This window comes from Somniosus microcephalus, chromosome 5, assembly GCF_052327205.1.
Source record: "Somniosus microcephalus isolate GS21.2 chromosome 5, FLI_Smic_1.0, whole genome shotgun sequence".
Classification (NCBI taxonomy): domain Eukaryota; kingdom Metazoa; phylum Chordata; class Chondrichthyes; order Squaliformes; family Somniosidae; genus Somniosus; species Somniosus microcephalus.
This window is the reverse complement of record NC_140991.1, coordinates 247,025,948-247,052,829: the sequence shown is the minus strand read 5'-3', so window position 1 is coordinate 247,052,829 and position 26,882 is coordinate 247,025,948. Positions and strand designations below refer to the sequence as shown.

At 48.4% G+C, this 26,882-nt stretch overlaps 1 protein-coding gene across 2 annotated transcripts in view; it reads left to right on the top strand.

Annotated features, from left to right (window-relative positions):
- The window catches only part of LOC147117641 (phosphatase and actin regulator 1-like), a 698,578-nt gene that overhangs the window by 649,277 nt on the left and 22,419 nt on the right, over positions 1-26,882 (top strand). For both annotated transcript variants that reach the window (XM_085988804.1, XM_085988803.1), the window contains one exon: positions 12,885-13,025. In XM_085988804.1, coding sequence (XP_085844930.1) covers positions 12,885-13,025 — 141 coding nt within the window. The remainder of the gene's footprint in view (positions 1-12,884; positions 13,026-26,882) is intronic.

Below are 26,882 nucleotides of genomic sequence, written 5' to 3'. Positions count from 1 at the left end.
CATCGGGATCGAAATAATTGATGTTACCACGCCTAGGCATCCTCGCAATCTTCTTGAGAAACAAAAAGAAATTTTTCTTTAATTTTTTTTTTTTTAAATGGCAGTTTCCCGCGCTTGTCTTCTTCTCCCGCCTACGAAAATGGCGGCTTCCCGCGTTTGCCTTTCTCCCTCGCTGGCTGTAATGGCGATTGCCGTATTGCTGCGTTCGTCCTCCCCAGCGGTTCTCAAATCGTGCCTCCCAGCCCCTCTTGCAGTCCGGTCCTTTCCCCCGGCTGCGGCTGAGTTCTCCGCGTTTTTTTTTAAATTTTCTCCCGCGCCTTACGCTGTCCCGGTCGCTGCACCTCGCGGCCTCGGTAGCTGCCCGGCCTTTTTCACCGGTCGCGGTCGAGCTCTCTCTCGACGCTGTTGCGTCTCCCAGCCCGCTTGCAGCCCGGTCTTTTACACCGGCTGCGTTTGCATTCACCGCGGCTCCCATGCCTTACGCTGCCCCAGTCTCAGCACCTCTGGCCCCGACTTCTGTCCGGCTCTTTTCCCCGGTCGTGGTCGAGTTCTCCGCCCTTATATCCTCCGTTTTTCCCTCCCCTACTTCACAGCCAACGTGGCCGACTTGCTGCTCGTCGCTGATCGGCTTACCCACCACCGTGATAGAAGGGATGATCACTGCCTGTTGCTGATGGAAGGCTTCGTGTCAGGATTCTTCCTTGCTCTTCAGTCCCGAGTCTTTTCTCAGCAGGATGATGAGGGCGGATGCCTCTTCTCGACGCCCGTTAAACTGCCTTGGATATGTCTCTGCCGCAGGGTAAGATCGTACTCGTCGCCACTGTTAAGTCTGTGTGTTCCAGTTATGGTTAATATGAATCACTGCACACAGACCACAAGAATAACTTTAACAGGTCTTTACTAGTCGAAGGTCAGGGCTGAACTAAAAGATACAAGACGCTATACAGGCTTATATACCCGAGTGGTCACTACCGGTATTACAGTACACAGGGGCTCTTAAAGGTACATACACTACAGTGTGACACAGGGCTACGTAAGTGATGCCTTTGTGGATCAATAACATCAGGGCCTTCTTTGTACTGATACTGTCAGTATAAGGAGATGCTACCAAACAGTAAATAGTCTGTTAATTAAAGGTATGGCAGGGCAGCTCACACCCGTGGAATGCACTTCCTGTGCCATGTGAGAAGTCCTGGACACCTCCCGTGGTCTGGACGACCCCATGTGCGGGAAGTGTCACCAGCTACAGCAGCTCAAGCACCGGGTTACGGAGCTTGAGCGGCGGCTGCAGTCACTGCTGTGCATCCGTGAGGCTGAGAGCTACATGGATAGCATGTTTCAGGAGGTGGTCACCCCGCAGCTTAAGAGTGTGCAGGCAGAGAGGGAATGGGTGACCGTCAGACAGAAGAGGAGGGCCAGACAGGTAGTGCAGGAGTCCCCTAAGCCCATCTTGCTCACCAACCAGTATTCGGTGCTGAGTATTGATGAGGGTGATGGTTCCCCTGGGGAGTGCAGCCAGAGGCAAGTCCACAGCACCATGGAATGCTCAGCTGCACAGGCAGGGGGGGGTGGGGGCGGGGAAGAGGAGAGGGAGAGCAATAGTGATAGGGGATTCAATAGTTAGGGGAGCAGACAGGCGTTTCTGCGGCCGCAGACGTGACTCCAGGATGGTATGTTGCCTCCCTGGTTCCAGGATCAAGAATGTCACTGAACAGCTGCAGGGCATTCTGAAGCAGGACCTCAAAGGGAGCAATCTCCAGATAACCATGTGCGAGTGAGTACAGAAATAGGAAGATAGAGCGGATGAATGCGTGACCGGAGAGATGGTGTAGGAGGGAGGGCTTTAGATTCCTGAGGAATTGGAACTGTTTCTGGGGGAGGTGGGACCTGTACAAGTCAGACAGGTTGCACCTCAACGGGAACAGGACCAATATCCTCGCGGGAGGGTTTGCTAGTGCTGTTGGGGAGGGTTTAAACTAGCTTGGCAGGAGGATGGGAACTTAAGTATAGAGTCAATAGGGAGGGAAGAAAAACTGCAATTGGAAAGCAAAAATGTAGAAAGTAAATTAGAAGGACAGAGGAATCAAGGGCTAGATAGTAGTCAAAAAGGAGGTTTTCCTGAACTAAATGGTATATACTTCAATGCAAGGAGTATAGCGAACAAGGCAGATGAGCTGAGGGCACAGGTAGATACTTCAGTCTATGATATTATAGCAATTACAGAGACGTGGCTGAAAGAGGGGCAGGTATGGCAGCTCAAAATTCCTGGTTACAGGATTTTTAGATGGGATAGAGAGGGAGGTAAAAAGGGAGAGGGGGGTCGCAGTATTGATTAAAGAAGCTATTACAGCTGTGAGGAGGGATGATATGTTGGAGGGATCATCAAACGAGGCCATATGGGTCGAATTGAAAAACAAAAAAGGGGCGATCACACTGCTGGGAGTGTACTACAGACCCCCAAACAGTGAGAGGGAGATAGAAGAACAAATATGTAGACAAATTTCTGAGAAGTGCAAAAACTATAGGGCAGTAATAGTAGGGGATTTCAACTACCCCAATATTAACTGAGATAAAATTAGTGTGAAGGGTATAGAGGGTGCAGAATTTCTAAAATGCATCCAGGAGAACTTTTTTAGCCAGTATGTAGCAAGGCCAACAAGGGAGGGGGCGGTTCTGGACTTAGTTTTAGGGAATGAAGCTGGGCAGGTAGAAGGCGTATGAGTGGGGGAGCATTTTGGTGCTAGTGACCATAATTCTGTTAGATTTAAGGTAGTTATGGAAAAAGGACAAGGATAGACCAGGAATAAAAATTCTAAATTGGGGAAAAGCAAATTTTGCTAAGCTCAGAGGGGATTTAGCCATAGTGGACTGGAAACAGCTACTTGAAGGTAAATCAGTGTCCGAGCAGTGTGAGGCATTCGAGGAGATCTGGAGGGTTCAGACCAAATATGTGCCCTTAAAGAAAAAAGGTGGGACTAACAAATCTAGAGTCCCCTGGATGTCTAGGGACATACAGGGTAGGATAAAGTAAAAACGGAGGCGTATGACAGATACCGAGGGTTAAATACTCCAGAATCTTTAGAGGAGTACAGAAAGTGCAGGGGTGCAATTAAAAAGGATATAAGCAAAGAGAGAGCATGAAAAATTCTTGGCAAGTAAAATCAAGGAAAACCCAAAGATGTTTTATAAATATAGTAAGAGTAAGAGGATAACTAAAGAAAGGGTAGGGCCTATTGGAGATCAAGAGGGTAATCTGTGTGTGGAGACGGGAGACGTCGGTAGGGTTCTTAATGAATACTTTACGTCTGTTTTCACAAAGGAGAGGGGCAAAGCAGACATTGATGTCAGGGAGGAGGAGTGTGAAATATTAGATGAAATAAACATAGTGAGAGAGGAGGTATTAAGGAGTTTAGCAGCTTTAAAAGTGGATAAATCTCCAGGCCCACATGAAATGTATCCCAGGCTGTTAAGCGAAGCAAAAGAGGAAATAGTAGAGGCCCTGACCATCATTTTTCAATCCTCTCTGGCTTCAGGTGTGGTGCCAAAGGACTGGAGGACTGCTAATGTGGTACCCTTGTTTAAAAAGGCCAGTCAGCCTAACGTCGGTGGTGGGAAAATTATTGGAAAGAATTCTGAAGGACAGGATAAATCTTCATTTAGAAAGACACGGATTAATCAAGGATAGTCAGCATGGATTTGTTAAGGGAAGGTCGTGTCTGACAAACTTGATTGAATTTTTTGAGGAGGTAACAAGGAGGGTAGATGAGGGTAGTGCATTTGATGTAGTGTATATGGACTTTAGAACGGCTTTTGATAAGGTTCCACATGGCAGACTGGTCACGAAGTTAAAAGCCCATGGGATCCAGGGCAAAGTGTCAAGTTGGATTCAAAACTGGCTCGGAGACAGGAAGCAGAGTGTAATGGTTGATGGATGTTTTTGTGACTGGAAGGCTGTTTCCAGTGGGGTTCCGCAGGGCTCAGTACTAGGTCCCTTGCTTTTTGTAGCATATATCAATGATCTAGACTTGAATATAGGGGTTATGATTAAGAAGTTTGCAGATGATACTAAAACCGGCTGTATGGTTGATACTGAAGAAGGACGCTGTAGACTGCAGGAAGATATCAATAAATTGGTCAGGTCAGCAGAACAGTGGCAAATGGAACTCAATCCGGAGAAGTATGAGGTAATGCATTTGGGGAGGGCTAACAAAGAAAGGGAATACACATTAAATGGTAGGACACTGAGTAGTGTAGAGGGACAAAGGGACATTGGAGTGCATGTCCACAGATCCCTGAAGGTAGCAGGCCAAGTAGATAAGGTGGTTAAGAAGGCATACGGAATGCTTGCCTTTATTAGCTGTGGCATAGAATACAAGAGCAGGGTGGGTTATGCTTCAACTGTATAAAACACTAGTTAGGCCTCAGCTAGAGTACTGCGTGCAGTTCTGGTCACCACATTACAGGAAAGGTATGATTGCACTAGAGAGGGTACAGAGGAGATTTACAAGGATGTTGCCGGGAGTAGAGAATCTTAGCTATGAGGAAAGACTGGATAGGCTGGGTCTGTTTTCCTTGGAACAGTGGAGGCTGAGGGGAGATCTTATTGAGGTGTATAAAATTATGAGGGGCATAGATAAAGTGGATAGAAAGGACCTATTTCTCTTAGCAGAGGGGTCATTTCTCTTAGCAGAGGGGTCAAAAACCAAGAGGCACAGATTTAAAGTAATTGGTGGAAGGTTTAGAGGGGATTTGATGAGGAAATTTCTTCACCCAGAGGGTTGTGGGGGTCTGGAACTCACTGTCTGAAAGGGTGGTAGAGGCAGGAACCCTAACCACATTTAAAAAGTACTTGGATGTGCACTTGGGATGCTCTAACCTGCAGGGCTACGGACCAAGAGCTGGGAAGTGGGATTAGGCTGGATAGCTCTTTGTTGGCCGGTGCGGACACGATGGGCCAAAATGGCTTCCTTCCGTGCTGTAACTTTCTATGATTCTATGATTTGAAAATGAGAATTTTAAAATCGAGGTGTTGCTGGACCGGGATCCAATGTAGGTCAGTGAGCACAGGGGTGATGGGTGAACGGGACACAGGCAGCAGAGTTTCTGGATGAGCTCAAGTTTACGAATGGTGCAAGGTGAGAGGCCAAGCAGCAGAGCATTGGAATAGCTGAGTCTAAAGGTAACAAAGGCATGGGTGAGGATTTCAACAGCAGATAAACCAAGGCAGTGGTGCCATCAAAGTCTCAGTAACTTAATGAGATCTGATTCAGAGCTAGTGGGTAGATTTTTATTGCTGCTAGCTGGGTGTTAAGCATTGCCTTGGTGGAACGCAGAAAGGAAAATCTGACTGGGAGGACTGCACACTGGTAACTAAACCCACCTGATTTTCTTTCCAGAGATCATGGTTGCCCACCAAGTTCTCCTTTCTTCTCTGATAGGTTGTGTACTCCATAAACTTGAGTTCATCTAAAACTCTGCTGCCTGTATCTAACAAAGTCCCGTTCACCCATCACCCCTGTGCTTGCTGACCTACATTGGCTTCCTGTCCGGCAAGCCTCGATTTTAAAATTCTCATCCTCGTTTCCAAATCCCTTCGTGGCCTTGCCCCTCCCTATCTCCGTAACCTCTCCCAGCCCCACAACCCTCCGAGATATTTGCGCTTCTCCAATTCTGGCCTCTTGCGCATCACTGGTTTTTATCACTTCACCATTGGTGACCGTGCCTTCAACTGCTTAGGCCCTAAGTTCTGGAATTCCCTCCCTAAACCTCTCCCTCTCTCTACCTTTCTCTCCTTCTTTAAGACACTCCTTAAAACCTTACCTCTTTGATCAAGCTTTTGGTCACCTTTCCTAATATCGCCTTATGTGGCTCGGTGTCATATATTGTTTGATAACGTTCGTGTGAAGCACCTGGGGACATTTTACTACGTTAAAGGCACTATATAAATGCAAGTTGTTGTATTTGTAAATACCAACATCTATAGGCTAGAGCTAATACATTTATTTACAAATAGAATAATATACAGAAGAATGAAGACACTACACTGTACTAATATGTATAGTATTAGTTAACAGCCTGAGTGTGGCTTTGCATTGTTTTGCCTGAGCAGACCTATAGAAAATCATGGGGAACAGGCCTGTGATTTCCCAGTTTGCGCTTGTGGTGGGCATGGCTCCATGTCAGGAGCATGTTCATAAAATTGGCCCATCAGAGATGAAGCACTAAGTAACCAGGTATTACACCAGCCTCCAGCCTTCAAGGTCAGCAACAGAGCAAAACAAGGAAATGGCTAACAGCTGAGCATGATGTCAGGGACAAACATTCAGCAATATTGGAAAGTTACAGTATCCATAGGAGAAGGTGGATTCTGAATAAAGTCAATACTTGTACCATTCCAATATTTCTGAATGTTTGTCCCTGACATCTTACTTTGTCAGCAGCTGTTAGCCTTGTCCATGGCTTGTCTGCTCGTCTGTAATAATCCTGGGCCTCAGCCACCTCCATGTAATCAGTGCACGTGAAGCAGTGCACTAATTCACATTTAATGAGAATCACTATGGTGGTAATATTATGGATCTGTGCAGTCAGCAGGGATCCTTTCTCACAGCAGTGTAAAGCAGAAAATTCAAACGTGCACTGCCCACGTGGGTGTTCTTGTGCACCAGTCGCTGAAGGTAAGCATGCAGGTGCAGCAGACAGTTAAGAAGGCAAATGGTATGTTGGCCTTCGTAGCAAGAGGGTTCGAGTACAGGAACAAGGATGTCTTGCTGCAGTTGTACAGGGCCTTGGTGAGACCGCACCTTGAGTATTGTGTGCAGTTTTGGTCGCCTTATCTGAGGAAGGATGTTCTTGCCATGGAAGGAGTGCAGCGAAGATTCACCAGGCTGATACCTGGGATGGCAGGAATGACGTATGAGGAGAGATTGTGTCGATTGGGCTTATACTCACTGGAGTTTAGAAGCTTGAGAGGGGATCTCATCGAAACCTATAAAATTCTGTCAGGCCTGGACAGACTAGATGCAGGAAGGATGTTTCCGATGGCTGGGGAGACCAGAACCAGGGCTCATAGTCTAAGGATAAGGGGTAAGCCATTTAGGACTGAAATGAGAAGGAATTTCTTCACCCAGAGAGTGGTGAACCTGTGGAATTCTCTGCCACAGAGAGCGGTGGAGGTAAGTTCATTAAATATATTCAAGAAGGAGTTGGATATATTTCTTAAGGCTAAAGGGATCAAGGGATATGGGGAGAAGGCAGGGACAGAGTACTGAATTTGGATGATCAGCCATGATCTCATTGAATGGCGGAGCAGGCTCGAAGGGCCGAATGGCCTACTCCTGCTCCTATCTTCTATGTTTCTATGTTTCTTCGCAGTCATTGTAGGCAGTGTACTTGAATTTCTGACGTGTACTGATAGCAGGTGAAATTTCCATCAGTTCACATTTCACATTAAATCGATGGAAATGCCTACCCTGAAATGTGACCAGATTATCCATGCATTGGTAAGATTAGTTACCTGCGAAGTAACCCTATACTGTTGGAAGTGACTAACAGAAGAAGCACGAGAAGAACACTGTAATGATCAGTAACATGTCATTCTAGAATGGTACACTAGGTGGAGCTGTATGTTTAGTAGGGGGCTACCCACAAGGCAGTAGTCAAGATGGATGCCTGTACACTAGTCCACATGGCTGAATAAATGACTAGCTCAAGCTAGCTGTTCATATTGAAAACGTCTATTTATTTATGAACATAACATGGTACCAGAAGTGGTAATATCTGCTGAATATTGTGAAATGCGACATGGAGAATTTGAAGCCACCGGAGGTTTTGAAACTCACGGGGGATGTCGACTGCAATTGGCGGACTTTCAAACAACAATTCGAACTCTACATTGCTGCCATCGGGTTCAGTATGAAGCCAGACGCAAGGAAAATAGCGTTACTGCTCACGGTTGCAGGCCCGCAGGCGATAGAGGTATTTAATACGTTTGTCTTTGATCAAGAGGAGGACAGAGAAAAAATGGACGATGTGCTAAAGAAGTTTGATACACATTGTTCTCCAAAAAAGAACGAGACCTATGAGACGTACGTGTTCCGTTCACGGACGCAGCAGCAAAATGAGACTTTTGATAGCTTTGTGACCGATCTGAAAGTGAAAGCACAGACATGTAATTTCTCTGAACTGAAATCATCCATGATTCGTGACCAGATTGTGTTTGGTATTCATGATAAAAAGGTCAGGGAACGTTTGTTGAGAGAAACCGAACTAACATTGGAGAATGCTGTGAAAATATGCCATGCCAGTGAGCTAGCTCAACAGCACGCAAAGACTTTCAGTGAAATTAATAATGATGCGACTGTAATGAGTGACTGTGCTGCTGTCGGTGCTGTGTCCTACAAAGGGAAGAAACGTGGGCAGAACAGAAATGCAAAGCAATCGGAGGATGGAATTTTTAATTGTAAACGCTGTGGTTACCAGCACCAGTCAAGACAATGCCCAGCGTTTGGGAAAATGTGCACAAAATGTAATGGAAAGAATCACTTTGCCAAACAATGCTTTTCAAAAGTAAAAACAAAGAAAGGGCAACAAGTCAATGTGATTGAGGACACTGATTTAAGTGAGACATTTTTTGTAGGAATGGTGTCATGTGACAATATCGAAAAGGATACAGAAAATGTGCAGCCCTCGGGAATGGACAATGCTGAACATAAAGTTAATGCAGTAAAAGAGGACAAATGGATGATGCCACTGCAGGTAAATGGAGCATTAGTTACATTGAAACTAGACACTGGGGCAAAAGCAAACTTAATCAGTATGCGTGACATTAAAAATATGAAAGAAAAGCCCAAAATACAGAAAAAGTCAGTACTACTGACGAAATATAATGGACAGAAAATTGATAGCTTAGGTGTATGCAGACTTAAAGTGACAGTCAAAGACAAAGTGCATCATCTCATGTTTTCTGTTGTGGCTGAAGGACTTGATTCACTATTAGTTGACAAAGCTTGTGAGGACTTAGAACTGGTCAAGAGAGTCTACCGTATAAACTGTGCCATAAGCAGACCAGGTGACTCAGTGGATTCTGTAGTGAGTAATTTCCAGGATGTGTTCAAAGGATTTGGAATTCTACCATTCACTTACAATATCCAGCTAAAGTAGGATGCTCAGCCAGTGGTACATGCTCCACGGAGAGTTCCAGCACCCCTGCGTGACCGGCTCAAGAAAGAACTGGACAGAATGACCACACTAGGAGTCATCAGGAAAGTCGAAGAGCCAACAGACTGGGTTAACTCCATGGTATGTGTAAAGAAAAAGAACAATGATCTAAGAGTATGCATGGATCCAAAGGACTTAAATGCAAACATAAAATGTGAACACTACCAGATTCCCAAGCGAGAAGATATCACCAGTGAAATGTCAGGTGCCAGATACTTCACAAAGCTCGATGCCTCACAAGGATTTTGGCAACTAAAACTGGATGAAGAGAGCACCAAATACTGTACCTTCAACACACCATTTGGCAGGTATTGTTTCCTCAGAATGCCTTTCGGGATAATATCTGCATCTGAAATCTTTCATAGAGCGATGGAACACATAATTGAAGGTCTGGAAGGAGTTCGGGTCTATGTTGATGACATCATCATCTGGGGCTCCACACTGAAAGAACACAATGAGAGACTGACTAAAGTGCTACAGAGCATACGCCGGAATGGACTGAAGCTCAACAAAGCCAAGTGTCAGTTTGGCATCCAGGAAGTCACTTTCCTAGGAGATAATCTATCTGGTAAAGGAATAGAGCCAGATATGGAAAAAGTAAACACCATACTCAACATGCCCTGACCCACTGACAAAAAAGGAGTGCTACGCATCATGGGGATGATATACTTCATTGGAAAGTTCATTCCTAACTTGTCAGCCAAGACAGCCTGTCTGCGAGACCTGCTACATAAAACAAATGAGTTCACACGGACAGAAAGACATGAACAAGAGTGGATGAACCTCAAAACAGTGCTGACAACCACACCTGTACTCACCTTCTTTGACCCAACAAAGAGAATCAAAGTGTCAACGGATGCATCAAAAGATGGCCTAGGTGAGGTCTTGCTACAAGCAGAGGGTGAAGATTGGAAGCCTGTTGCCTATGCCTCCAGGTCTATGACTGATTCTGAGTGTCGATACGCCCAGATTGAAAAGGAATGTCTAGGCTTGGTAGTTGGACTAGAAAAGTTCCATGGCTACATATATGGACTTCCCACCTTCACAGTTGAGACAGACCACTGTCCACTGGTTGCCATCATTAAAAAAAACCTGAATGAAATGTCTCCAAGGATTCAACGACTCATGATGAAGCTGCAAAGATATGACTTTGAACTGATCTACACACCAGGCAAACACATAGTGTTAGCAGATGCACTATCCCGAGCACCAACAATGAGTCATGTGAGCTCTACTGAGGAAGACGTGGATGTTCATGTGAGTATGGTCACTGCTGCGCTGCCCATGTCAGACACAAAATCAAAGCAAATAGCAGAAGAAACAGTAAAAGATACAGGCCTAGAAATTGAGTTTTGGCTTAGCCAGGGCTTTAGCGCCGGAAGTTAGTGCCGGCGCTAAGTCCCCCTGCGCGCGCCAAAAATTCAGCAGGGCCGCGCCCAAACGGTTGCCGGCGCTACTGAAGGGTCTTTGCGGCGGTAAATCGGCGCTAACTGCCATTTTGCGCCGCAATTCCGGCGCTGCGGCATGCGGTGCGGCAGGCTCGGGAAGTGCAGGCCTCCTCCCCTTAAGGAGGAGCTGCCTGCACCCGATCGCGGCCCGCGAAAATCTTTTAAAAAATGAGCCCGGCACCTCGGACAAGTGCCGGGCTTGCTTCTGTTCCGGGGGGGGGGGGGGGGAAGTCTGGGGAGGGAGCTGCGGCCAGGCGGCCGGCGGGAAAGCGGCCGGCCGCCGCGGGGCCTTTAATGCGCCGGCGCAAAGACTCGTAAGACTCTGTTGCCAGAGTCTTAGTTGCGGCTGTCACGGGCGAGGCGGCCGCAACTGAATTTCGGCGCTGGGGCCCGTCGGCATGGCAACCGGGACGCTGCGCACACCGATGACGTCATCAGTGCCGGCGCAGCGCTACCGGTCTACCGTGGCGTAAGGGCCCCAGGCAATTTCGGCGCCGGCGCCAAATGCAGCGCTAGGCCCTCTAGCGCCGCAAAATCGGCGCTAAGGGCACTCAATTTCTAGGCCACAGTGTTACAAACAGTAATAGAGAACATTCATCATGGTTGGCCAAAAGGTTCCTGTCCAAAGTACTTTCACATCAGGTCAGAGTTGAGTGTCGCAAGTGGACTATTACTAAAACAGAACAGAATAGTAATTCCACAGGCTCTACGTCGAGACATGCTCAAAAGGATTCATGAGGGACACCTCGGAATTGAAAAATGTAAAAGGAGAGCAAGAGACACTGTTTATTGGCCTGGCATAAGTAAGGACATTGAGAACATGATAGGCAAATATGAGACATGTCAGGAACACCAAAACAAACAAGCAAAGGAACCAATGATAGTAGCTGACTTACCAACAGCACCATGGCAAAAGGTTGGTATGGACCTCTTTCATTTGAATGGTAAAGACTATCTAATAGTGATTGACTACTATTCTAACTATCCTGAGATGGCGCTGCTCTCAAGCACATCAGCAAGCAGTGTCATAATGCATGTTAAATCCATCTTCGCCAGACATGGAATTCCCAAGATTGCCGTTAGCGACAATGGTCCGTGCTTCAACTGTAAGGAGTGGCAACAGTTTGCAGCACATTATGACTTTCAACACATCACATCCAGTCCTCTGTAGGCTCAGTCGAATGGTAAGGCAGAGAAAGGTGTTCAAGTTCTCAAACAGCTACTGAAGAAAGCAACAGAAAGCAAGTCTGATCCTTATCTCGCCCTGCTGAGTTACCGTGCCTCCCCTTTAGACTCTGGTTCTTCACCTGCTGAACTCCTAATGGGTCGCAAGTTGCACACAACTCTACCCTGCTGTGCAAAAGAAAAGCAGAGTAAGGAACTGAGACAGAGACTTCAACTGTTAAAGCTGAAACAGAAATCACACTATGACAAGTCATCCAAAACTGAAACCATTGACAAGGGATGATGTTGTCAGGATTGAGGATCCAGATGCATGGAACAGGAAAGCTACAGTTCTTGAGGAAGTAGGACCAAGGTCATACACTGTTAGAACTGAGGAAGGACAGATTCTCAGGAGGAACCGGCGTTCCCTCCTGAAAACACAAGAAACTATCCAAGAGCAAATCGATGACAATGCCGCAACTGAATCTTGTCACTCATCACCAGAACAATCGAACACAAACACACATACAGGCTCTCATGAAAACACATCAGACTTACCTGTGCTGAGAAGATCCACACGTGAAGTGAAAAAGCCTAATAGACTTAATCTTTGAGTACAAAGAAAACTATAATTAAAGAATGAAAAGCTTAGAGTTCATAAAATAAATCTTTGAAAATGTGTTGACTGTTGTGAAGATGTTTATGTTGTTATGATTGATTTATATTGATTTTGTTTAACATCTAAGGAAGGGGGATGTAATGATCAGTAACATGTCATTCTAGAATAGTACACTAGGTGGAGCTGTATGTTTAGTAGGGGGCTACCCACAAGGCAGTAGTCAAGATGGATGCCTGTACACTAGTCCACATGGCTGAATAAATGACTAGCTCAAGCTAGCTGTTCATAATGAAAATGTCGATTTATTTATGAACATAACAAACACTAGAAGAAGCCGATGAGTCTTGAGTGAGCCACCTTTACTAGTAATGGAAAAGATTCCAAACCGGTTACTAACATTGTCTTGTAAATTTACAATATCAATTTTGTTTTTCTAGCTTAGCCAAAGGCCTACTGTGGAGGAGTTGAGGGAGAGAAAAATCCTTATCCGTTTCAGTGACTACGTGGAGGTGGCTGAGGCCCAGGATTATGACAGACGAGCAGACAAGCCATGGACAAGACTAACAGCTGCTGACAAAGTAAGATGTCATGGACAAACATTCAGCAATATTGGAACGGTACAAGTATTGAGTTATTTTTTTGACCAGCTGGATGTCTTGCATGCGCAGAAACCCATCACCAAAGCAAACTATTGAGAAATTCACACAGGAAAATTTCATTTTACCCGAAGTGCAGTACATACTCACTCCCCTTAATGAGAAACACCACTTACCTAAGTGTAGAGAGCTTTGTGCAGGTTGGCAGAACTAAGGCTTAGAGGTGAATGCATCACATCCTCCTGATCATTGCATGAACATACACTATACTCATTGAATTGTATTTCCATTGATTTGAGATTCAGACCTTTATCAGCTTATCTCTCTGCAATTATGGTCGGCACTAAACTCTGGATGTGTGAGCAGCTGTCCTCATACGAGGCCTTCAGATAACACCTTCTAGCAGTTGTATTCCCAAGTCTCGAGTTTCTCATTAGCTGTATGACAAACATCTACTTTCAGTGTGGACTAATGCAAAGCCTTGATGTTCTCGATGCCCAATTCCAATGCTGCATGCCAGAGCTTCACTCAGAGCTTAATACAGGGACTTTTGGAAAAGGGGCACACCTGCCATGAGGTTGGCTTCCCCACTGGGTTGCTGAGCCACAGGTCAGTGTAGACAGGAGCTCTCTGTCCCTGAAACTGTTTTCCTTTTTACACAAATCCACCTCACAGCTGAATCTTGCATAGGAACTAAAGGAAGTTCTAGTTTGCCTAGAAGTTATAAACCATGAAGAACACATGTCATATACATCACAACCTTAACCTACATTGGGACTTTGCTGTCATTGAAAAAAGACAAAAAAGACTTTGCCCCTTCTCAGTGCATCTCGAAAGAAGTATGTCCAAACTAAATTTAGCCCCAAAGCCCCCAGATATAAACATGAATCAGAGGTTGGGACAGACACCCCTTGTATCTTCCAATCTATACCTTGAGTACTCCCTTTTGAGCTGTGCAAAGCCATGATACATGAGGTTGAATATCAGCCGTGATCATATTGAATAGCGGAGCAGGCTCAAAGGGCCGTATGGCCTACTCCTGCTCCTATTGCTTATGTTCCTATTTCTTATGTTCTTATACTGCACCTGGCAGCACCCACCTCCATATCCCAGTGGTTAGCTTATTGTTCAAGATGGTGGCTCGAGTGCCCTAGGTCCCCAGGTCAGTCCAACAATATCAGAATATCAACTGCGAAAAGGAATGTCACCATTCTTTCACAAATGCCCAAAACAGTTTGAGTATTGAGCTTTGAGAAAGTTGTTGTACAATAAAACTAAACCGAGTTAGAGAACGAAGTTGGTTCCTATACATGAAAAGAGTAACCCTACAGTAACATACTATATTGAAACCTTACTCATGCATTGGCCAAATTGCAGGTAAGCATTTAGAGAAATCCTCTCAAGGCCATCTGTACTGCTGCAACCTGGAACAGTTGTCATTTTTGTACCTATTGTCAGGATCCAGCTGAGGTGAGGTATAACACAGCTCCAATGATATGCCCCTAGCTCCAACCTCAGAAAAACATCTTCCACAGAGTAAATTTCCCCTTTTCCTAAACTAGTTGTGAACTCTCTTAATGGGAATACCAGTTTATATCAAATGAGGCAGTATTGTGGATATGTATCCAATGAGAACTGGATTGAGAAAGTCACTATTAATTTCACACAAGATCACCACAGTCAGCAGTAAGCATAGACTTTCATCCCATCCATCTGGCTGGATTCAAACCCAGGGGCCAAAGCTAATCCATTGCACCCCTATATGTATAGTTTAATGCCTCCAATCCACTTATTTTTATTTAGATATGAGTCTGTTTCCTTTGTATCCACAATAGTCACGTTAGCATAACATGAATGAGACTTACTGAAACTTATCCAAAAAAGGTGTCATGCCCTAAGCTCTATAAACTTTCTTCACTGCAGTAGCTTGCTTGTAACTACATTATTTAAGAAAGGTGCAAGCGAGAAACCAGGAAATTATAGACCTGTTAGTCTAACATCTGTTGTAACTTGTGGGAAAAATATTGGAATCTATAATTAAGGACAGAGTGAATGGCCAGAATTTTCTGGGGTGGTTGTGGACGCGATTATAAGCGGGTCTGGTGGGAAAGTTGATATTTTTTGTAGCGGGTCGGGAACCCGCCGTCATCCCACCCCCACACACCTTTCCCTCAGGCGCGTCTGTCAGCGCGGCAGTGATCCGACCGGCAGAGGCGGGTGACCCAATTTAAAGTATTATTAGCTTGTTCTCAGACCCTTAAGAGTCTTTTTAACCTTACCTTTTAAATTTACCTGGATAGCCATGAGAACCATGCTGCTCGGGAACCACGTCTGTCAACCTGAGGCGGGAGTTCAGTGGCCATTGCTCCAGCTGATTAGTTGACAGCATGAAATGTACAATAAAAGCTCCCACCTGACAGCTGATCACTTTCCTCAGGCAGAGGCTATTGATCACTGCATTCCCAGCACAGATTCTGCAGGCTGCAAGTCTTTCCAACAAAGTCTCCATCCAGTGTCACCTCATTGGAAGAACCTCTCTCACCATTGACAGATTGCTTCTGTCATCTCTACTTCGCCTGCCATCTGTTCCATCAACATGGGTGCAATTTATACTGTCTCACCTCGGTCCTCAGAATCTGACCACGATGAGCCCCAACACCATCAGCACCAGGCACACCAGCAGCACCAACAACAACACCACCAACCTACTCCGCAATCACCTGATGCTGCACAGAGCAGAGGGCATCAGCACCCGAGCACATTGCTGACCGGGAAGCCAGGGATGGCCTCACCATGGCCAGATTTACTTAACTTATATAACGCTGTATACCCATATGGCTGCCACATGATGGTCAGGTTGGCACCACCGCACACCAACACCATAAAGCGTCCCTCCAATGACCAAGCCATTCCTTTCACACTCATCACCATTGCGGGGGGTACCATTATGTCTCACCATTCACTGCAACTCACTAAGCCACTTCCAAAGGTGCACACAAATCTGTCCAAGACTGGAAAGTGCTGAAAATAAAGATTTTGGCCTAGAAATTCAGTTGGGCGCGCCAGCCGTTAGCGCCTTAGGGGGAGTAGATCTCGAGCGCTAGGCGCTTATCGCCCGGGCGCAGCGCGATCTGCGCCTCTCCCCAACTTCAGGACACATTTAGCGCCGACGCAAAGTCTTAGCGCGCGCCCTGCTGCGCGCGCAGATCATGACGTCATTTAATAGTGCAACGCCCTTTGTGCGCCCCAAACCGGAACTTCACTCGCACCGGCCCATTGTGCGCCGGGCATCCCGAGCGACTGTGAAGTGGAACGGTACACAGGCCAGCCGGGCCGGGGGGAGCGCTAATTAAAGGGCACTTACCCAGCAGTATAAAGGCCAGCCATTTTGCAGCATTCACTCTTGTGCAACGGTTTTTTGGACAGAGACCAAGGAGGAGAGTTTACTGGTTTGGACCAACACTTGGACAGGTATTTTTGGCTCAGGCCAGAGCTTACCAATTATCTTTGCCTTCATTCAGAGCTCAGTGTTTGCCAGCATATAATGGGGGCTGCATTGGGTGGCAACGCTGAATTTCAGCCTTATGCCAGAAGGGCTTACAGACGCCGTGAGAGAGTGGCAGCCCTGGCTAGACGCAGAGGGGGCAACAGGCGTCGCCAACTGAGGCCTTACCCACGCAGGGTATACCGCCAGCAGACCTCCTATCTGACCATGTCTGCCGCGATGTGTGTTAGGAGGCTGCGATTCCGAAGGGAGGTGGTTGCAGACATCTGCCGGCTGCTTCAGAGAGATCTGCAGCCACAGCTGATGCGCAGGACGTCTCTGTCGGTGGCAGTGAAGGTGACGGTGGCTCTCAACTTCTATGCCTCCGGCTCCTTCCAATCCGCTACTGGGGACATCGCTAACATCTCCCAGTTCGCCGTGCATTGCTGCATCCGCCAGGTGACCGAAGCCCTTTTCAGAAGGAGACATCAATTCATCTCCTTCCCCATGACCCTGGACAAGCAGCAGCAGCGTGCAGTGGGGTTTGCAAGAATAGCGGGCTTCCCCATGGTGCAGGGCGCCATTGACTGCACGCATGTGGCTTTGCGGGCACCTCTTGAGCATGCCGAGGAGTACCGCAACCGGAAGGGCTACCATTCCCTCAATGTACAGCTGGTGTGTGACCACAGGCAGCGCATCCTAGCTGTCAATGCCCGCTTTCCAGGCAGCAGCCACGATGCCTTTATCCTGCGACAGACAACTGTGGCTGACATGTTCCAGGCACAGCCTCCCCCAAGAGGATGGCTTATCGGGGACAAAGGCTATCCTTTGTGTACCTGGCTCATGACCCCGCTCCGCGCGCCCACGACCCCTGCTGAAGAGGCATACAACGAGAGCCATCAAGCGACGAGGAACCTCATAGAACAAACAATCGGCGTGCTCAAGCAACGGTTCCGCTGTCTCGACCGCTCCGGGGGAGCCCTCCAGTATTCGCAGGATCGAGTCTCCCAATTCGTCATCGTTTGCTGCATGCTGCACAACCTGGCTATCCGCAGGATCAGGCACTGCCACCTCACGTTGGACCACCACCTCAGGAGGAGGAGCAGGAGGAGCATGAGGACGACGAGGGCGAGGAGTACCAGCCCAGGAGGGACGCACAAGGTCCAAGGGCCGCCCGTCGTCGGCTTATTGAACGTCACTTCTAGGCCCCCTGTCAGGGAATGGCTTGTGCCAATGATAGAACATGATTGCAGCCGCTCCGCAAGCCCTCAGCCGGTTAAGGCGACAAACACTTCAAAGATCAAACATGGACAATGTGAATAAATAAAATGCTTTATTGTACAAACTCTGGGCCCTTCCCACATGAAAACCAAAAACAGATGAAACCCCCAAAAAACACTCAAACACATTACTCGCTCCCACAACCTGGGGAGGATTAACAAAATAGGGCAACTAAAATGGCCGTCATTCTCGGCCTTCGTCCAAAACAAACATCACATCATCGGCCTTCAAAAAACAAACATCCAATTCTCGGCCTCAAGAAACAAACACAAATGGCCACACATTCGACTATTTGGCCCGCTAGGGCGATGCCTTGGCCATCTTTGGGTGGCCCCTGCCCGCCCTGCTGCTCCGCCTCAAAGTAAGGCCATTGGCTGCTGCAAGGCTGGGGGCAGGCTCCTGAGGGGCACATGTCGTGACGGCAGATGCCCTTGGGGGTCGGCCTAGTCGAGGTCTGGCCGTCGAGCGGCCGGCTGTTGATTGCTGCAGCTGTGGCTGGCCAGCATCAGTCGCTGCAGCAGCTCCTGGCAGCTCCACTGGGGGAGTGGCAGTGGCGGCTGGAGGAATGGCGGCAAGCTGGCGGATGGCAGGCGCTCGCTGGTCGCCTGAGGCACTGGCACTCGCCCGGGCCAGCACTGCAGCATGCGCACCAATCTGCCGAGGGACAGACCGATGTGCTGCTGCAGCGCGCCGGGTGGCCTGGCGATGCCTGGCTGACACAGCGAGTGTGGCAGCAGTGAGTGCCCGTGTTGACCTGTTCACTGACCGCAGCAGAGCAGCCAGTGACTGGACGGCACCACTAATCACCTGGCCAGTCGCTGACATGCCCGGTATTCCGCCCGACTGGTGGCCTCTAAGGGCCCGAACTCGGCCACACTCCGAGAGAGGGAATCGATGGACTCAGGCAACCGTGCCACTGCCGCCATGAGCTCCGTGTGCCGGCGCTCCGAGTTCGCGGACAAGTCTTCGAGGCGTTCCATCTCCTCGGCGAAGAGCATCTCCTGACTGGAGGCCGGACTCTCCCTCTGGGGAGAGGGCCGCCGAGCTGGCCGACCCTTCCTGCGTTGCTGGAGGCCGCTGGGCCCAGCAATTGGACTCCCCTCCGACGCATCCCCCCTCTGGGGAGAAGGCCGCCGAGCTTCCACCCCCCTCCCGCCTTTCTGCAGCACGCAGCTCCCCTCCCCTTCGACACTTCCGCCACGCTGCCCTCCAGGGAAGACGTGTCCCCTACATTGGCCTGGGTGGCCGCGGCTGAGGGTTCCCCTGATGGGCCGCCTTCCTCTTGCTCCTCCTCCTGCTCCTCCTCGGAGGGTCTGTCACTGGCAAGTTGAGGGACCTCCTCTTGACCATCTGAAAGCAGGAAGGCACAAGAGTAGCTTTAGAGTGAGGAGAGGGCGTCAGTGCGGGATGCATGAGTGGTGGCATTCAGCGCATTGGTCGGACAGTGGCAAAGGATGTAGATCTGATGCGCAAGTGGGACGAGAGAGGTGCAAAAGGTGATGTCCTTACCATTGCTGCCCAGAACAGGGTCGGCATCTCCACATGCAACGGGCCCAATCACCCGGCCACCCATGAGGCGCTCCATGCGATGTTGCAGGTCGGTGAGTGGCTGGATATGGGGTCGTCCTCCCCCGGTCGCAGTCCGGCTCTTGCGATTATTCGCCAGCTTGGCCTGCAAGAGAAAGGACGGCCTCTAAGTACAGTGTGTCGCCGTGATCTTGTGTGCACTGCCTCCCATGGTGGAATAGCCTGGCCAGTGTGTCGCCATGATCTGGTGTGCACTGCCTCCCATGGTGGAATAGCCTGGCCAGTGTGTCGCCATGATCTGGTGTGCACTGCCTCCCATGGTGGAATAGCCTGGCCAGTGTGTCGCCATGATCTGGTGTGCACTGCCTCCCATGGTGGAATAGCCTGGCCAGTGTGTCGCCATGATCTGGTGTGCACTGCCTCCCATGGTGGAATAGCTTGGCCAGTGTGTTCAGTGCAGAATGTGCAATTGATGCTCATGCCTGTGCCATAGCTGCTGGATGAAGGCTGGCCATTAGAGCTTTCAGGTCCCTTTGCCCATAATGTGAGGTGCACATGCAAGGATGAGGAGGTCATTGGAAAGGGTACTCACCCTGACAATGCGTGTGAGGTCATTTAACTTTTTGCGGCATTGGGCACCGGTCCTGGGGACGTCGCTGTTGGCTGACAGCTTGCTGGCGACATGCCTCCAGGCTCTCCTGTAGACGCGGACCGTTGCCTTCTTGCCATTGTCCGGGTACAAAACATGGCGCCTCTTCTCCACAGCAGCAAGCAGCACACTCAGATCACGCTGTGAGAAGCGCTGCGCACGTTCATGGGCCTTCTCCATGTCTTCAGGCGCTATTTGGGTCCAGCAGCAGTGTTCAGGCCTAGCTGGAGGGCTCCACTATCCAGGGCGTGGCAGCAGACACAGTCGACCCTTCCCCCTTAAGAGCTGGCCGGCGCCAGGGTGTCGGCTGTCAATCACGAGATGGCCGCACCTGCGCTGCGCCCGGCCTCGGCGCTATCGATCACCACCTCCGGCTTAGCGCCCAAAGAGAGGCGTCCAGCAGCAGTTTTAGCGCTCGCCCGAACTAGTAGGGCGAAGCTAATGAATATCGGAGAAGTGACCTAGATTTGGCGGCGGCCACAAACTTTAGCGGACGCCCAACTTTAGCACCCCAAAAGTGGCGCCAATGAATTTCTAGGCCTTTATGTTTGACAGCACATTAACGGAAACTTTACGTAAACATTGGATAAAACACCCAAGTGGCTACCCTTGTGAATCTACTTGTGTGTCGTCGTTTTCTTCCGCATGCTTCTACAAGATGCTAACCCAGTGGCTTCAGCAGAGGTAGAGACAGCCTGCTCACTTCCCTCTGCCAAGGAGCTGGAGAGCACCTTGCTACACATCAGTGGGGCCATGAGGACCCAGGTCTATGCTGACATCCCTCCAGGAGGAGGTGTATGAGCCTCTGCCATCTATTCTCCAAACATAGCCACCTATCCTCCATAGATAGCCATATATTCTTTATAGAGACCATGTGCTCCTGTGAGTGGCGCATTAGCTGCTCCATGTAGGAGGCCATCCTATCCATGGAAGAGCCTAGAGTCGCCATTGCCTGCGACACGGTGCTGCTCATATTAGAGATGGACTCCTCCATTCTCTGAACATTTGCAGACATCGCGCTTGCAAAACCTATCAGAGCCCTCTGCACTTGTTGCTGCACCTCCAGGATCGCCCTCTTTCTGGTCTGCATGCAGCTGAGCAGGGATAGGAGCATCCGGTGCCCTCTGGCGAGGACTCTCCACTGCTGTCCCTGTCTCCACCATCTGCTCTTGCTCACTTGTGAGTTGAGATACCAGGTGACAACACTACCCTATCTTGCTAGAGGCTTCTCTGAGGAGTCATCTCCTTCTTCCTCCTTGACAGTGGGGGTGGGTGGGGGGGTGCTCTTGATGGACCTGTGGGAGAGTAAAGAGATGAGTTCGATATGTCATATGAAAAATGGGTACAGACACCATTATGCACATGATGACCATTCACTGGCTGCTGACATCAGTCCCCATATGAGTGACTGCTGTATGCCATGTAGCTGTATCATATGTCATTTTGTCTCCAGGTTGCTGAGATGTCCCCTTCTCTCCATCTCCTACCTCCAGCTGCTCGGCGACTCCAGATATTTCTAAAGCAGCCTCCTCTGCTGTTGTAAGGTTTGCAAATGATGGAGGGCCACCGCCGGTTCTCCCCCTCTCCTTATTTTGGGCTCTTTTCCTGCAAGGAGGGAAAGAAGAGAAGGTTGAGTGAGAGTGATGGAATGAGTGCAAGGAATGGATGGGTTAGATCTTTAGAGGGAGACTATGATGGAGTGGGGTGGCAATGCCATGTGGCCTCCTTGTGTGTTGTTTGTTGGTATGATTGCACTAGGATGAGGGTGAGTGTGAGGGGTGGCTAGTGAGATGGGGATGTGATAATGTAGATAGAGAGAGATGGGTGGAGGTGCAAGGTATGTTGGTGTGAGTAAGGACGTGCAGGAGTAGGGTTGGGAAGGCAGAGCGATGGGGATGTGATGAGAGGCACAGCAGGATGAAGTTGAGTATGGCATATGGAGGGAGTCATCGGAGAACCTGGGTGCAGCCCTCTGCCTCTGTGCAGCCATTGTCAAAGAGTTTGCAGCACTCCAATGCTGTAGTGCACTGACAGCATTGATGTTATATTAACCTTCAAATGTAATGTGGCCATGGCTCCTTTAAAGATCCCGGCTGAAAACGCGTCATGAATGATGTCACCAGACCTGCACCATTTAATTGGGCCGGGTAACGCGCAGGGCAGGCTTAATAGGCCCTATTAACGTAAAGTCGTTCTGTGGGGCGGGATGGAGCCAGCAACAGGGTCACGACCCACCATGGCCACCGCCCGCACCGGACCTGTCCAAGTAGGGAAAATTCCAGCCAATGTCTATGGATGTAGTTTATATGGACTTCCAGAAGACATTCGATTTGAAAAAAAGGTTCCATATATAAGACTGTTAGCTAAAATTAAATTGAAGGCAAATTATTGACTTGGTTAGGAGAGAGTAGGGATAGTGGGTATATACTCGAATTGGAAGGAAGTGACTAGTGGTGTCCCACAAGGATCTGTGTTGGGGCCTCAACTATTCACTATATTTATTAATGACTTAGATAACACAATAGAGAGCCATATATCCAAGTCTGGCAATTACACGAAGATTGGTGGTATGGTAAGTAATTTAGGTGGGAGCATAAAATTACAAAGAGACATTGATAGATTAAGTGAATGGACAAAACTGTGGCAGATGGATTTCAACAGGTAGGTGTGAGGTCAACCTTTTTGGACCAAAAAAGGATAGATCTGAGTGTTTTTAAATGGTGAAGAGCTAGGAACAGTGGAGGTCCGAAGAGATTTAGGGGTCCATGTACACAGATCACTAAAATATCATAGTCAGATACAAAAAATAATCAAAAGGGCTAATGGAATGTTAGCCTTAATATCTAGAAGGCTAGAATATAAAGAGAAGGAAGTTTTGCTACAGCTATACAAAGCCCTGGTTAAAAGAAAGAAAGACTTGCATTTATATAGCGCCTTTCACAACCACCGGACGTCTCAAAGCACTTTACAGCCAATGAAGTACTTTTGGAGTGTCGTCACTGTTGTAATATGGTAAAGTGTGGTTACACCACATCTGGAGTACCATGTACAGTTCTGGGCACCACACCTTAGAAAGGATGTGTTAGCCTCAGAAGGAGTGCAGCGCAAATTCACCAGAATGTTACCAGACTTCAAAGGTTAAATTTGAAGAGTTAGGATACAGATAAGCCAAAATCTCATTAAATGGCGGAACACACTCGGGCTGTAATGGCATACTGCTATGCACTGGATTTTAATGCACAGACGCACTGGGAGTGGGGAGGCCTGATAGTGCGTGAGGAACCGGGAAATATGTGAAGCGCATCTGTCAGTGGTTTCTTAACGCGGCCACTTCATTAACATCTGATTTCTGGGTTTCCCGTCCAATTAGTGTCAGACGGTGTGATGACGACCCACATGAAGTGATCTCAACTCCAATATTTAAAGGGACACACCAAACATGCAAGTTGAAGCAGTTGGAGTTAGGAAGGAGAGAGAAAGAAGTATTACTATTGAAAGGTCAAAGGCTGTACTTCGCTTCACTGACATCACCCTGGATGTGCAGCTGGGGGCTGTGAGGACTCGGAGGGAGAGACTGTTGCCTAGCAATGTGAGGAAGAAGCCAGCTGGGGGAACCAAGGAATCGTGGTTGGGTGTGGCATAAGAGGTCAGCAGCAGGAGCGTAGTGCCACGCTCCTGGATCCAATGCAGGAAGAGGTTCAATGACCTAAGCAGGGCAGAAAAGGTGAGAGCAATGGCACATTCATTTACACCCTGATGTGTGTATCGCCCCAAACTCCTCACTCTGCCTTCTCAAGCCTACTCCAACACATTACCCCTCACACCAACTTACCTTGCAGGTGCAACCATCCTTCTCTGTCTATGCTCCCTCACATTCCCATCTATCCATCCACCAATGACTCTCACCCTCATCCTTGTGCAATATCATGCCTCTCCATTATAGTCACCCTCAACAAATGCTCCCCATCCATCGGGTGAATACATGCCTTTATTCTCAGTCATAGGTCTCTTCTTTCCCTCCTTGCAGAAGAGAGCACAGAACACCGGGGAGAGGCAGAGAACCAAGGTGGCCCTACAGCCATCTCGCAACTGACACCTGCAGAGCAAGAGGCGCTGGAGTTCAGTGGAGTCTCGCCGTGCCTAGCCATCAGATGGGGAGATGGGGGCCTCCCAGCTACCTGGTGACAGAATTAAATGTCAGACATGGCATACAACACTCAGTCATGTTGACTTGATGTCAATAGCGTGTGAAATATGATCATGTGCATAATGATAACTTCAAACATTCTTACCTTGACAGTACTCATTCATGTCATAGTGAAAGAGAAGGTAGTGGAGATACTGGATAGGATAGAAATTGATAAAGAGGAGGTACTAGAAAGGCTGGTTGTATTTAAAGTAGATAAGTCACCAGGACCAGATGGTATACATCCTAGCATGCTGAGAAAAGTTAAGGTGGAAATTGCGGAGGTACTGGCCATAATCTTCCAATCCTCCTTAGGTACAGGAATGGTGCCAGAGGACTGTAGAATTGCAGATGTTACACCCTTGTTCAAAAAAGGGTGTAAAGATAAACCCAGCAACCACAGGCCAATCAGTTTAACCTCGGTAGTGGGGAAGCTTTTAGAAATGATAATCAGGGACAAAAGTAACAATCATTTGGACAAGTGTAGATTAATTAAGGAAAGCCAGCACAGATTTGTTAAAGGCAAATCGTGTTTAACTAACTTGATAGAGTTTTTTGATGAGGTAACAGAGAGGGTTGATCAGGGCAATATGGTTGATGTGGTGTACATGGACTTCCAAAAGGCATTTGATAAAGTGCCACATACAGGAAACTCTCGTTTAAACGGCACCTAAATATCCAGAAATCTCTATTAACCGGCAAAATTCTCACTCTGAAAACAACACCTCAATAACCGGCAATGTTGCCAAGGCTGAGTCCGAGTCTCCTGCCGTGGCCGAGTTAGTCAGTGGGAGTAGTTCTCCAAACTGCCACTACTCGGCTTCTTGGCGCTGTCGGAAGTCGGAACACCTCAATAACAGGAGTCTGCCTCTCCCACGCTGCCGGTAGTCTCGCCTGATCCGCCATTTTACAGGGGTACTGTGTGTCTCCCGCGCTGCTGGTAGTCATTGCATTGCATTACCCTCAACTGGCAGTACTGTACTTAACCAAGCATCTTCCACCATCCATTTAACACAACATTCTGTAGGTGAGTACCCAATTACTATATACTGCACATTTCTTGATTTTTTTATTTTTCTTTGTTAAAAATAGCCTCGGTAGATAACCCTCTCCGTCATCCGGAATTTTTGATCAACTGGCAACACGCTGGTCCCGTCGGTGCCGGATACCAAAGAGTTTCCTGTAATAGGCTTGCCAGCAAGTTGAAGCCCATGGAATAAAAGGGACAGTGGCAGCATGGATACTAAATTGGCTAAGTGACAGGAAACAGAGTAGTTGTGAACAGTTGTTTTCGGACTGGAGGAAGGTATATAGTGGTGTTCCCCAGGGGTCGGTACTAGGACCACTGCTTTTCTTGATATATATTAATGACTTGGATTTGGGTGTACAGAGCACAATTTCAAAATTTGCAGATGACACAAAACTTGGAAGTATAGTGAACAGTGAGGAGGATAGTGATAGACTTCAAGAAGACATAGACAGGCTGTTGAAAAGGGCAGACACGTGGTAGATGATACTTAATGCAGAAAAGTGCGAAGTGATACATTTTGGTATGAAGAACAAGAAGAAGCAATATAAACTAAAGGGTACAATCCTAAAGGAGGTGCATGAACAGAGATACCTGGGGGTATATGTGCACAAATTGTTGAAGGTGGCAGGGCAGGTTGAGAAAGCAGTTAAAAAAGCATTCAGGATCCTGGGCTTCATAACTAGAGGCCTAGGGCCCAATTTTGTGGATTGTGTGGGAAATGGTCGGATTCCCCCGAATGTGGGGTTCTGACACACACACAAATGTGTCAGCCAGCTCCTCGCAATTTCCCCTCAAGTGGCCAATTAATTTCCAGTGTGTGGGCAGCCTTGCTAATTGTCCATTTCCAGTCAGGAAGCCCCACAGTGTGATGTCATCATTCGTGGTGCTTTCAAGGCCCACAGCAAGCATTGCTTCCTCTGTTGGCTTCCAAACGAACCATACAGGATGGCAGAGGAGCCTGCAGCAGCTGTGGCCAGTGCCAGACCCCGAGCTGCCTCCAAATTCGACGAAGCTTCACTGCAGGCATTACTGGATGGGGTTAAGGCCCACAGGGAGGTCCTCTTCCCTAGGTCAGGCAGGAAGAGGCCTCCCACTGAGACCAAGGCTGCATGGATGCAGGTGTCAGCAGATGTCAACTCGAATGTGCATGTCACCTTGGCATCACATCTCTAACTCCTTCCTCTACTCCCTCACAGGACCATCCAGAGCCCCTGTCCCCACTGTGGAGGAGGAAGAGGCTGTGCAGCCAGACTCCTCAGAGGAAGCGCACCCAGCACCAGTGCAGACACTCACACTTCGGGGGGACCTTCGGGACATAGAGTAGTGTTGTCACCTGGTGTATCACAGCTCACAAGTGAGCCTCAGCAGATTCTGGAGACAGGGACAGCAGTGGAGAGTCCTCGTCGGAGGGCGCAGGACTCTGCCAGCTCAGCTCAGCTGCGCTGCATGTCGACCCTCTGCCTCTGGGTCCATCCGCAAGAGAAGAGGTGATGGATCTCCATGCACAGATGCAGGAGTCTCTGGAAGGTTTTGTCTCCAGGGTCGCTGCGAGTGCGGAGCGAATGGAGGAGTCCATAGCGACCATGAGCAGAGCCTCTGTGGAATCATTGGCGCAGGAACGCATCACCATGGAAAGGCTGGCAACCTCCATGGAGGAGATAACTCGCCAGGGTACGGAAAAC